The 12,549-nt window shown below is 39.3% G+C and overlaps 2 protein-coding genes across 7 annotated transcripts in view; one reads left to right on the top strand and one right to left on the bottom strand.

The window, feature by feature from the left end:
* Window positions 1-422: 422 nt before the first annotated feature.
* On the top strand, window positions 423-5,935 carry LOC129379143 (interferon-induced protein 44-like). The gene is made up of 11 exons (XM_055059769.1): window positions 423-468; window positions 566-609; window positions 1,096-1,110; window positions 1,326-1,343; window positions 2,284-2,301; window positions 2,493-2,526; window positions 3,829-4,027; window positions 4,309-4,455; window positions 4,555-4,723; window positions 4,891-4,991; window positions 5,078-5,935. Exons 2-11 carry the CDS (start codon window positions 585-587, stop codon window positions 5,237-5,239), a joined length of 888 nt encoding a protein of 295 aa, XP_054915744.1. The 5' UTR covers window positions 423-468; window positions 566-584; the 3' UTR covers window positions 5,240-5,935.
* Window positions 5,936-6,503: 568 nt separating this feature from the next.
* LOC129379144 (uncharacterized) overlaps window positions 6,504-12,549 on the bottom strand; it is a 10,221-nt gene continuing 4,175 nt past the window's right edge. For 3 of the 6 annotated variants that reach the window (XM_055059770.1, XM_055059773.1, XM_055059772.1), the window contains 5 exons: window positions 10,102-10,137; window positions 9,445-9,471; window positions 9,134-9,160; window positions 8,855-9,037; window positions 6,504-8,172 (listed from right to left, as the gene is read on the bottom strand). In XM_055059770.1, coding sequence (XP_054915745.1) covers window positions 7,826-8,172; window positions 8,855-9,037; window positions 9,134-9,160; window positions 9,445-9,471; window positions 10,102-10,137 — 620 coding nt within the window. In that variant the 3' untranslated portion in view covers window positions 6,504-7,825. The remainder of the gene's footprint in view (window positions 8,173-8,854; window positions 9,038-9,133; window positions 9,161-9,444; window positions 9,472-10,101; window positions 10,138-12,549) is intronic. The other 3 variants (XM_055059775.1, XM_055059771.1, XM_055059774.1) reach the window with 1 other exon arrangement.

The raw sequence follows: 12,549 nt of genomic DNA, 5'->3' as shown, positions 1-12,549 counted from the left end.
GAAGGAGAAGACACAGAAGAGCTACTTCTTTCAGCAGCTAATAAGGAATGGGGGAAGCATAGGATGCAACCCAGTTTTACAACTGAGAAGTATCTCAGAAGTTGTCCTAAGACCTGCTGCAAAAACATGCTGGAGGTTAAAGAAAGGTTACACACTTTAGCAAATTCCTTTTTTCTCACTGGGGTAAAAAAAACTAAACTAACCTTTATAGGAAGAACAAACTGGTAACTACTTATGTAAGAATAAGAAAACATAATTATTCTAACAGTGACAAGCTTAAATTTAATTTTTTATTGCTTTTCAAGTGGAAACTAAAAGCTTTTTTTCTCAAAGTGAGTGCTCTTCTTGTAAATCACATGAGCCATGAAAGTGAAAGTGAAACAGTGAAAACACTATAAAAGAGCCAAGAGCTTTTACTTTCATCAGCATCATAACAGATCTCTCTGCTGCAGCACATCTCCTCCTGAGGTAGGATTCTTTTCCTTCTGAAAAACAAATGAACTGATTTAAAGAGCTCTTACAAATGATTGCAGTCATTCTCTCTTCTTCTCTCTGTATTTTGCAGTGTATTTCCTGTCACTGCCATGTGGTCATTCATTAAAGATTTTTGTAAGTTACATTCCTAATGGTTCAGGTTGAAATATGTGCATTAATTATTTCACTGATTACTTTCACTTTTTGCATATGTTGCATATTTTCAGTTAATTTAATTTCGCCATTCAAATTAAATTTATCTTGAACATGTTTTTAAAACAGAAAGTGAAATAAAGTTACATGTTAACTATTGGAAATAAACACTAAAACATAGAGTTTTTATTGCTGAATTTTAGCAATAAAATCTGTTTATGCAAATTTTGACTCATAATATTTCCTGTGTTCTTGTGTTTAGCTCTTCCAATACATAAGTATTATTTCTTTGATGTGTTTTTCATTTAGTGTTTTCCTTTATTCACCTTAGAATATAAATAAATCTATTCACTACATCAATGTACTGCAGATTTAAGAACACCAATCATGTTTATTGCTTTAATATGAACATTAATTATATTTGTAGTCATTTATTGACCTAAGTTATGTGTCTCTTTGCCTGTTCAGTTTCATCACCTCCACGTGAGTAAAATTTATTATTCATGCTGACCCAGCAGAAAATTGTTTCATTTAGTGTTTTCCTTTACTCACTTTAGACTGAAATTAAATTTTCACTTTCAATTCCTCAATGTACCACAGATTTAAGAACACCAATTATGTTTATTACTTTAATATGAACATTAATTATATTTATAGTCATTTATTGACCTGAGTAATGTGTCTCTTTACCTGTTCAGCTCGACGACGTTCTCCATGTGAGTAAAACTTATTATTCATGCTGATGCAGCAGAAAGTGTTTTCCATCCATCCATCCATCCATCCATCCATCCATCCATCCATCCATCCATCCATCCATCCATCCATCCATCCATCCATCCATCCATCCATCCATCCATCCATCCATCCATCCATCCATCCATCCATCCATTGTCTACCGTTTATCCGAGGTCGGGTCGCGGGGGTAGCAGCCTAAGAAGGGAGACCCAGACTTCAGCCACTTCCTCCAGCTCCTCCGGGGGAATCCCGAGGTGTTCCCAAGCCAGCCGAGAGACGTAGTCTCTCCAGCGTTTCCTGGGTCTTCCCCGGGGCCTCCTCCCTGTGGGACGTGCCCAAAACACCTCACCAGGGAGGTGTCCAGGAGGCATCTTAACCAGATCCCCGAGCCACCTCAACTGGCTCCTCTTGATGTGGAGGAGCAGCGGCTCTACTCTGAGTCCCTCCCTTATGACCGAGCTTCTCACCCTATCTCTAAGGGAGAGCCCAGCCACCCTACGGAGAAAACTCATTTCGGATGCCTGTATCCGAGATCTCGTTCTTTCGGTCATGACCCAAAGCTCATGACCATAGATGAGGGAAGGAACGTAGATCGACCGGTAAATCGAGAGTTTCGCTTTTTGACTCAGCTCTCTTCACCACGATGGACAGATACAACGCCCGCTTCACGGCGGACGCTGCGCCAATCCGCCTGTCGATCTCCCGCTCCTTTCTTCCCTCATTCGTGAACAAGATCCCAAATCTTTTTTATTTAGTGTTTTCCTTTACTCATTTAGAGTAAAAATGAATTTATTCACTTTCACTTCCTCAATGTACCACAGATTTAAGAACACCAATTATGTTTATTACTTTGATATGAACATTAATAATATTTGTAGTCATTTATTGACCTAAGTAATGTGTCTCTTTTTTCCTGTTCAGCTCCACCACCTTCTCCACGTGAGTAAAACATATTATTCATGCTGACACAGCAGAAAGTGTTTTTCTTGCCTCAATAAAAAACTGAATCTCTACTGATCTCTTGACTCATGTTACTAATATATTTAATATTATTTAGAAAAGCTAATTCTTCCATCTATTGTGACTCACTGTTCTGATTTTAAGACTTTGCTCTGAATTGTCCTTCACAGTTTTAAAAACTCCATGGAGAGAAATAACTTGGGGGTGAGTCAATGAGTAAACAATGTACCTTGTTAAGATCTATATGTTGAAGGTGATGTTTGTTTTTTTTTGGTTCAGTATAATCAGCCATCAAAACAATTAATAGTGTCCCTTGAACCTTCAATGTCATCAGGGTCATTGGTTGAATGACATAACTCTGTCATTTTGTGATTGTTTTTGCCCCACATATCACAAAATGACACATTTCAGGGTTTAGACGAGCCCAGATTGGCTGACTGGGAAGACAGGGATGATTCCCAGTGGGCCTGTTTAAAGTTTGGGAAGCAAGCGCTGGTTTTCTCTTTCTCTCTACTTTTTTTTGGGCCAGTATGTTACTGCGATCACTAAATCATGTCTGGCATTTTAAAAAAAGTAAATTTTATCGGATTATCTATAATTATCTTCCATCCATCCATTTTCTACATCCTTATCCCATTGGGTGTTGGTGTTTATCTCCAGCGGTCAAGGGGTGAGAGGTCACCCTGGACTGGTCACCAGTCCTTCACAGGGCATAATTATATTCCTGATGCCTAAAAATAAGTTTTTTACAAGACAGCTACATTTTGACTATCTTGAATTGTAATTTATGATAATTAGAGATGAAACAAAAATTTTTTTAAGAGGATGTTGTCTACCGTGATAACATCTTCTAAGATAGTTAATGTTTTGCTTTGCCTTGTTTTGGAGGTTCAGCCTGACATAGCTCCTCAATTCACTTGATGGAAAGTAGAAAGAGAGGCGGGTTGAAGGCTGGAGTCAGAAAGAAGAAGCTCTGGAAAACAATGCAGCTAAATGTGTTTGGTCACATGAAGGCAATGAAACGGGTCCAGCTGTCCACTGTTCAGTCAAATCAATGAACTGTGTGGCGTTGCAGTTTACATTGTAATGATGCATAATTTATATATTTACAAAATTTTTGTCTTAAATGTCTATTTATCATGAAATATAGTTACAAAACTTCATTCGCTAAAGTGGGCTGGAAATCAACTGCACCCAATTGTACATATTTAACTGATGCAATAAAGACTGAAGAGTTAAATCTTTACTAATGAAATTAAAAGAAGCCACTGTGCGGCACTGAAGGTTGAAACTTATTGTAAACTAACAGAAGTTATGTAGTGAGATCAACATGCTGATCACACAGTGAGTTGAAGGTCATATTCACTGATTCTCACTGTTAGAAGTTCACACATAATCTGTACATCTTGTTGGGGTTCAGGGTCTTGCCTGAAGTCAAGTCATCTCTGTTTATCAAGATAAAAGCTATTTTCTGATGTTATGATTTCAAATATTGCATTTTAACAGAGACAACAGCAAAGATCTTCAGTACTTCAAGAATTTTCAGCCTCAAAATGAGGAGGCAACAATCAGAGTCCTGCTCTACGGCCCAGTTGGTGCAGGGAAGTCCAGCTTCATCAACTCTGTTAACAACGTCCTGCAGGGCAGAATGACCAATGAAGCTCTGGCCAGCAACAAAACAAGTGATCAAAGTTTCACCAAGATTGTGAATATCATTTCTTCTTTCATTTTAAAGGCTTATTCACATTTTAGATTTATAAATATTCACAGTAACATGGTAGAAAATACAGAACATTTTCTACAAACTTGCAACAACTGAATATTGAAATGTCTTATTCATATTTTTATTCATCAAAAATAAATTTAGGTTGAAAATTAAACTTTTTAAAAGTATTTAGAGGCAGGTTTGTAACTCTTCAATTTAAAATATATTCTAGCCGCTTTATGCCGGCTGATTACATAAAACATAGTTTTCTTTTCTTTCAGTATCAAACTTATAAAATCAAGAAAGAAGGCAGGGGAAACTTTTATCCCTTTGTGTTTAATGACATCATGGGTCTGGAGGAAAGAACTGGAGTCAGAGTTGATGATGTCAAACTGGCCTTGAAGGGTCATGTGAAGGATAGATATAAGGTATATATACGTTTCTGCTTTAAAAAAAATTCCTTGTCTTAAAGACATTATAATTTACTTGCTTAATGTGGAATGTTCATCATATTTCCTTTCCCACAGTTCAATCCTGTATCTTCCCTGTCTGATGATGATCCTGGCTACAACTCTTCCCCGTCCATCAGTGACAGAGTTCATGTTCTGGTCTGCATTTATGATGCTAATGCACCACAAATTAAATCCTCAGTTTTAGAGAAAATGAGGGAAATCAGAGAAGCAGCCAGTGATCTGGGTAAGAAACAGCAAATATGCATTTAGAATATTATTCTGCACTTTTTTAAAATGTTGTCAAAAATGTTTAATCACACTCTTGTGATCTAGTTATTTCAATATATTGTTTGAATAATACATTTAGAGTTTCTTGAGAAACTCCATGTTTTAGAGTCTGTATCTCCACAGGAATCCCTCAGCTGGCGATTCTCACCCACATTGACTCAGCCTGTGGAGAAACAGAGAAAAATCTGAGAAACGTCTACAGGAGCAAACATTTAAAGAAAAAGGTGAATCAGAAAAAGATTTATTCTAAACAGGAATACCTCCTAAAAATATTGTACAAAAACTAAAACAATGATTGTGTGATATGTAGATGGGTGACTTCAGCTCCAGTCTGGGGATCCCAATGAACTGCATCCTCCTAATGAAGAACTACAGTGATGAAACTCAGCTGAATTCAGACGTCAGCACTCTGATCCTGAATGCTCTGAGGCTGATGATTGACTTTGGTGACGACTACGCCGACAAACTGTGAAGCCGCAGAACAGTTTGTGTGGAGATGCATGGAAATTGAAAATATGAGCATGAAAATATATTTTTTGTGTACATATCGATTATATCATTACCTAGTTGTAGAGGAGATTATAGTCGTTGAGCAGTAACCAAGTTTTCTGACCTTTGACACATATTTCCTACTTTTCTCTCTCAACCCTTTTGTGGTAAAATTAGTAATTAGGAATAAGGAATAATTAAAGTGCTTTTACAATTGTAACTTTGGTCAGTCGGGAATAGATTTGCTAAAAAATGAACAGTTCTCTTCACCAATATTCCATTTTATATCCATTTGTTTGCTGGTCTTTCTATCGATTGAAAGGGCAACACATTTACACTGATGTTATTCATTTTGTTAAATGAACAAACTTTTTGTTACATTCTGTTCTTTTGCATAAAAAAAAACAAACTTCAGACCTCGTTGGAAACCAAGTGCCTGTAATCGCTTATACATGTTTTTTTTTACAATTATGACTGAATTGTTTGGTTGATGGTTTACATTTACATTCTGTGTGTTACTTTCCAGCTTGATAAAAGTCGCCACCAAACTATTAGCAGCTGTATCAGGTCAAAGCGTCGCATGTTTTTATTGTTGACTCATTGTTGTAGAACATTTGGAGATCAATCTAAATGTGTATGATGTGTCATAAAACAATGTTACAGTTTGAATCATGTTAAATAAAAACAGTGAAAATAAAAATCAGCTTCACTCACATTCTATTTTAGACAGTAAAACGTAGAGTAATATGTTTTATTACTCTATAAACATAGAGTAATATGTTTTATTGTCTACTACTTAGTACTGTATTTTATTCTTTGTTCTCTGGTTTTAAGGATTCTTTGCAACATGTTTTCCAAACCAGTCGTTCAGCTGCTTGTGTTTGATTAAGATGATTAATCTGTTTCTGAAGTAGAGCCGCTGCTCCATCATGGAAGGAGACGTTCAGATCAGAAGGACTCATCAGTGTAAAACATTTAAACTGCAGGTAGTTTAGACTGACCTTTTACTCTTTAGGTCAAAGAGAAGTTTTAGATTTTGAAGTTAAGCATGAGCTTACAGCAGTAAGTTGTGTAACTTAATTAGTGCTAACTTTGACAAATTTCCAATAGTTTAGTAAATAGGTTTTAAGTAAACTGTATTATATGTGAAAGAGTTATGTTTTTACTTTACAGCACGTTCCCAATATTTTCATACTCCAGATTTCAACTAAAGAAGCAATAAAGTTTTGTCAGAATAATAGGTTAAACATTGAAATTTTATTTTGATATTTTTACATGTGCAAACAAAACTAAGCATGCAAAAGCTGCATATTGCAGCTTTAATTGAATAAATTGGCATTTTTTGTCAAAAAAATAAACACAAAAGTAAATACATTTATCAGAAATCTACTTGTCCAATAAAAAGAACTTTGCTCATATTGCAGGATTTTCTGTTCACATCTTCTGAAGTCGATTCTTTAAAACCAACTTGTTCAGCAAAAAGCCCAGTCACAACCTGTTGTTACCTTTTTATGCAGTTTGCTAAATTTGATGCTTTTCCCCCAAAACAAACATGTACACATTCATCTGTACTACAGCAAAAACAATCAAGAAAATAAACGTTAAAAACAGCAAACAGTTAAACCATGCAACTTTTAGCATCAGGCTTTTTATTATTAAGCATTTGATCATTTCACTTCTGCACCATTAGCACATCGCTTCATACACATCTTTGGGAAACAGTGTTGCTTACTGCTGTAGATTTGATAATGACAATCTGCAATTTAAAGTAGTTTTCTATATAGACCCATAAATCCCTTTCAGATCGTTCTTTTGTTCAGCCATTGTCAGATGTTCATTAGGCCTTATGATCAACTCACCAGTTCTGATCTAGAATCTTGACCTACTAATTTTTATGCCCCTGATTTACAGATTTAGAGACGAACCCCTAATCACCACGATGGAGAACGGGGTCAATATGAGCTTTTGCAGAACAAGTGTGACGTCATGCTGTCTAATTTGAGAAATATGGTCAAGAGAAACAGACATATTGAGGATGACACATAGCAATTTGGTTTAGAACACTGAATGGTTTCAAGTCTCACTCCTTTACATGGGTCAATGATGTCTGTGATGGCTGGTTTGTGCAGCACATTTATTGAGGATCTATGATCTGAAAGGGTCTTTGGTCTACTGGTTGCAAAAAGTGTTCAAACGACCCCAACAAATAGATCTACCAGAGCTTTCTCAGTGACAAAGGTCTCAGATCATAATCTTCCATATGAATCATTAAATTGGTCCAAACTGAACTCAGAACCAAAGAGAGTCAGTGTAAACAATAATACATAATCTTCAGATAATATGCATTTAAATTAAACCAAACTTGTTAGTGATTTTTATAAAAATGCACCCCATGAAAAACATATAACTACAACAAAAACTAAACTGATACTTCATGTTTTCAGCATGTGGGTTGAAGTCGGTTTCCTCATGTACTGTATTCAACACTCAGGATTAAAGGAGGAAATTGCAATTGGGCTGCAAATTGGTGCAGGGATGAACTGAGTTGAACCTGAGTTCATACTGGAACTCAGTATGAATTCAGGTTCATATTTTCTGTGCTTGGGGGCAAAATAGTTCTTCTCTTACCATTGAAGAACATATAATAAGTGCATATAAGTGCTACAGAGGTTATCGTAACTTTCACCCAAAACATACGACTTATTTTCCAACTACTGTAAGAACTCAACACTCTGAGCATCTGATCCACCGCCATGTCGTTTTCAGAACATGTCAGTAATCCTGGCACCGTCTCATGGAAGAGAACATGAACACTGGAGACGACGTTGGGATAGACGTCTTTCCAGTCCCTCCCGGCCGTGGAGTAGCTGGGATCTCTGGTGTGATGCATCAGGACCAGAATCACCTTCTGATCTCCTGTGGGGAAAATGTGAACATGAGATGGATTTGAGTAACAGACGTCAGTACAGCACTACCTTGATCTGTCTTTGCTTAATGTGCCTCAGTAAATTTGGAAACTGAAAGATGTGCTATAAATATGTCACAGGAACTGTTTCCATTAACCTTAAAAATTTTGCAAAATGACGTTACAGAAATTAATATGCTTCAAGGAAACATGGTAATTTTGAAAAAACTTTCTGCACCAGCATAAGAGAGTTTGTCTTTTGTTATAGAAAGTAGGAATGTGTGACATACGATAGAAACGGTAAAGAAATTAGAAGTACAGTAGAGATCTGTAATCTACTGGCTAACCGCGGTAATGCTTATTGATGACATAAGTGGCTGGTATTGAAACAGAGCAAGAGGGAAGCAGCGTGGCTGAGAGCTCATAGCCTCATTATAAAGCCAGGTGCAAAACATGAATTATCTGGTCCTGGTTCAGGTTTAACCTCCCTCGGTCTTAGCGCGATGCTCAGGAGGAACGCAGCAGATGTCACGGCAAATGTCCAAAAATAACTAAATCTACCTGCAGGGCCGTGTACAGAGTAAACAATTTGTGGGGTTTAAATGACCCCCCCTTACCACCAGAAAAACACATTACTCCAAAAAGAAAAAAGCTACACAGTAAGTTTGTAGTACATGTGAAAATCTTTATTACCTGACAGCAAGCTCATGGCTGCTTCCACATCAGACCCGACTCGAGAGGTGATTGGACAGAAAAGCATGGTGATGGCATTTCTGTCCCGGTCCGTCTGGCACAGCTTTAACTTCCTTTCCAGCTGGTTCAGCAGGTCGTGATGAGCTCCAAAGGTTTGACCAGAAGTGACCACGTGGATCTTAACTGCGCCCGTCACCAAAACATGAAAACGAAACATATAAGCAGAAGACAAATATCACAGTACAGCAGACATTCTCGTCGCTACATGCCTTCACTCACCTAGTAAACTGAAAAACAACTTTATTCCTAATCAAAGAAAAAAAAGAGCAGGGTTATCTGTTTATGGTTTGTATAAAATTTTACTATGCATTTACATCTTCAACAGACTTGAGAGCTTTTTTTTGGGCTGCGCAAACTTCTGCTACAAAACATATAATATAGTTGCTTTATTTTGAAACCATTGCTCCTGGGTAACAATGAAGAATGTTGGGGGAACTCTCTTGTGACTTTGTGGAACTTAACCAAGTTTATTCAATCTCTGAGTGAGTGTACTGAACAGATGAGCAAAATATTTTCAGTTCAAGACTCACCTGTCTGCACAACAGTCCAATTTAGACCTGGAAATAAAACAATAACATGATCCACTTATCTTACTCAGAAGGAGAAGCTTTACTGAACACACTAAAGATTAAATACACTCACTTTGGTTTCTACATTCTGCAGCCAAATTAATGGCAGAATGTGGAGAAATGCAGAAATGAAGCTTTGTGTGTTTGTAGTTTATCCAAATTGTGTGACAGATGAAGCAACATTGTTCAATTTATTAGCTACACCTGGCAAAGTACCAAGCTGGACCATATTTTTTTAAGGACTCTCTTGATTCTGTGTGACACACAGAAACGTTTCTCAAATGGTTCCGATTGAAACAATAAAATCATAGAGTTTCTGCTGATTTATCAGCTGCATGTCCACGATGCTGGTTTCTTGTAGCATCCCCAGGCTGCTCGATTGAAGGGAGATGATTTGACACTGCTGCAGTACAGCAGACATAAACGCAGTGAAGCCAAAACTTCAAACTGGAAAGTATTTCAATTTCTCCTTTGCCACATAACTACACATACAACCAATCTGTTAATATATATGTTGGTGTAAAGCAATATATACTGGATGTGAAATGTTACAACTAATTAGTCTACACAGTTTAGAGGGGGAAAAAACAAACAAAGAAGAATAAAGTGGAAACAAACCCCTCAGACGGCTCGTCAGGAAACCCAACATGGTCACTAAATACAAAAAGAAGATCAACATGTGAGTCTGGAAATCATTCTATGTGGTTCAGAAAATGAATCCAATGAATACAGGTGCGCGCGCAGACGTTCACGGACACAAAGAGGCGCGCGCTCGACGAGACATCAGATTTTACTCTCTGGCTTTCTCTCTCTCTCTCTGACACACACACACACACACACACACACACACACACACACACCCCCCCCCCCCCACACACACACCCACCCACACACACCCCCCACACACACACACACACACACACACACACACACACACACACACACACACACACACACACCACACACACACACCTACTAAGGCATGCTACTCGGTTTTTACTGACATCGTGGGGATTCCTACACACGTCTACATCCCAGAATAACACGCGACCCAAACTCTTGAAATCTGCCTCTGAAAATACAATCATGAAGCACTTTCATCCCTAAAGCTTCCTGAATGACCCAAACCAAGAACGTCTGGGTTCTGGAACTCAATAAAAGGATGTATAAGTTCATACATAGATCTCTCTTCTGCTTTTGTTTCCTATGTTTGGTAAAATAGTCACAGCAGTAAATTGTCTGCGAAAATAAAAATAAATAGAAAAAAACATGAATAATACATGAATAATCATGATAAATGAATAATAATTAAAATAATGGTGGATAAAAGCTTAAGACCAAATGCAAAATTAAATTCATATACAAATCTATTAATCTCATGTTAAATAAATACAAAATATTACTTTTTATTTAAGTATTTTATATCAGCTTGAGTTATGCAGAACTGATCTGATCATTGCTATGGAAACGATCAGAAGCAAGACATTGCGGCTGAAGTCCAGTGAGGTCACTGATGAGGTCACTGATGAGGTCACTGATGAGGTCACTGATGAGGTCACTGATGAGGTCATAGATGACATTTACATCACAATAGATCAAAGAGGTTCTGATGCTTAAAAGATTGAATCTGAAAGCATCAGCCAGAAGAAGATACTGGAGCATCAGAGTAGAGCATCATCATTACACAGCTGTCATGTTTGGCCTAGCTAAAGCATTCGTCCTTTTCTCATCCCCCTCGGTTGGGGAATTGGCTACGCGGTAACCACCAGCATGCAGAAGCTCACGGACCAGTACTTTTCCGGGAAGGATTCGAAAGAAAACGCCGATCAACGTGGAGAGGAGGATTTGCTCTGGAAGGGTCCAACACCCACTTCCACAGAACAGACCGACCCGGAGGGGGAGGTTTGTCGTGAAGCGGGTGTGAGTGGGACCTCGGCCTCTATCCCTTCAAGGACCGACCGTACAGAGGACGACACCGCTGCCTCTGAGCAAACCTGCCCGGCTGGGGAGGTTTGCTCAGAGCAGACAACTGGTGTGGTGGACTCTGTACCAGACAGTCCTGAGGGGATTCCGACTGTCGACGAACAAACTGACCCGGCCGGGGAAGTTTGTTCAGAGACGGCGGAACATGGGGCGAGGGCGCGGTTGTAGAGAAGTCTCCCCCGGCTGGGGAAGACTTGTCTGCGACTGACCTCGCGACCAAAGCTGTGGCTGACGCCACAGAGAAAGCTTTGGTTTCCCTGGTCCCATCGTTGGCCCTTCCTTTACATTCTCCTCTCCGCTCGTCTTACACAGGAACTTTTCCAATAAGATGTTCCCTGGCCGAGGAAGCTCAAAATACTCTGTCTGCAACAATTTCCGTTGGCCTTGAGATCGATTGTCCCCCGGACACGAAAAAAGAAGAAGTCGGCTCAGCTTTCCCAGGGACAGAGGGACGGCATTGGTGGGCCATGGACTAGCGGACGATGGACTCCGCTACAGCTGGGTGGACGCTGCTCTCCAGAGCGTCCTGAACCTGGGCGTCACACGGAGGTGTCTCGCTCAGGAAAGGGACTTTCTGGAGGCTTCGTCCATCCCCAGTTGGACGAGGCTCATCCTCTCTGCGGTCCGTGACCCCGGCAGACATTTTTGTCCGGAGGACCTTTCCCCGTGTTGATGGAGCTGAGGGAGAGGTGTCAGCCATCGGACCTGGGAAGGGACTTGGATATAAAATGTTTGTTGGAGTCGTCCATGGTCTGGCTGGACGCTTTCGGAAGTGCCAGATAGGGAGTTGTACAACAACAACTCTTGTTCTGTCTGTGGCACGATGTTTCTTGAGCTGCTAAACAACGGCTCCCTGATCTCCCTTCCACCGGTGAGATTTCCAGCCAGCATTGCAACGCTCTTGTACTACTGGCTGGATGTGCGGGGGAAACGCCGTTGTTCAGTGTGCGAGTCGGCCTTGGAGAGAAAGCACTGCCTTACTAACAATAAGGTGCTAGTGTTTTTCCTCCACAGGCTGACCAGGAAACACCGGATAGTTTCCAGTCAGGTCGTGGATGTGCCGGCCAAATGCAAAGGTGGTAC

Source organism: Poeciliopsis prolifica, unplaced genomic scaffold (assembly GCF_027474105.1).
Source record: "Poeciliopsis prolifica strain line A6 unplaced genomic scaffold, Auburn_PproV2 SCAFFOLD056, whole genome shotgun sequence".
Taxonomy (NCBI): domain Eukaryota; kingdom Metazoa; phylum Chordata; class Actinopteri; order Cyprinodontiformes; family Poeciliidae; genus Poeciliopsis; species Poeciliopsis prolifica.
The sequence above is the reverse complement of the archived record's forward strand: the minus strand, read 5'-3'. Positions and strand labels throughout refer to the sequence as shown.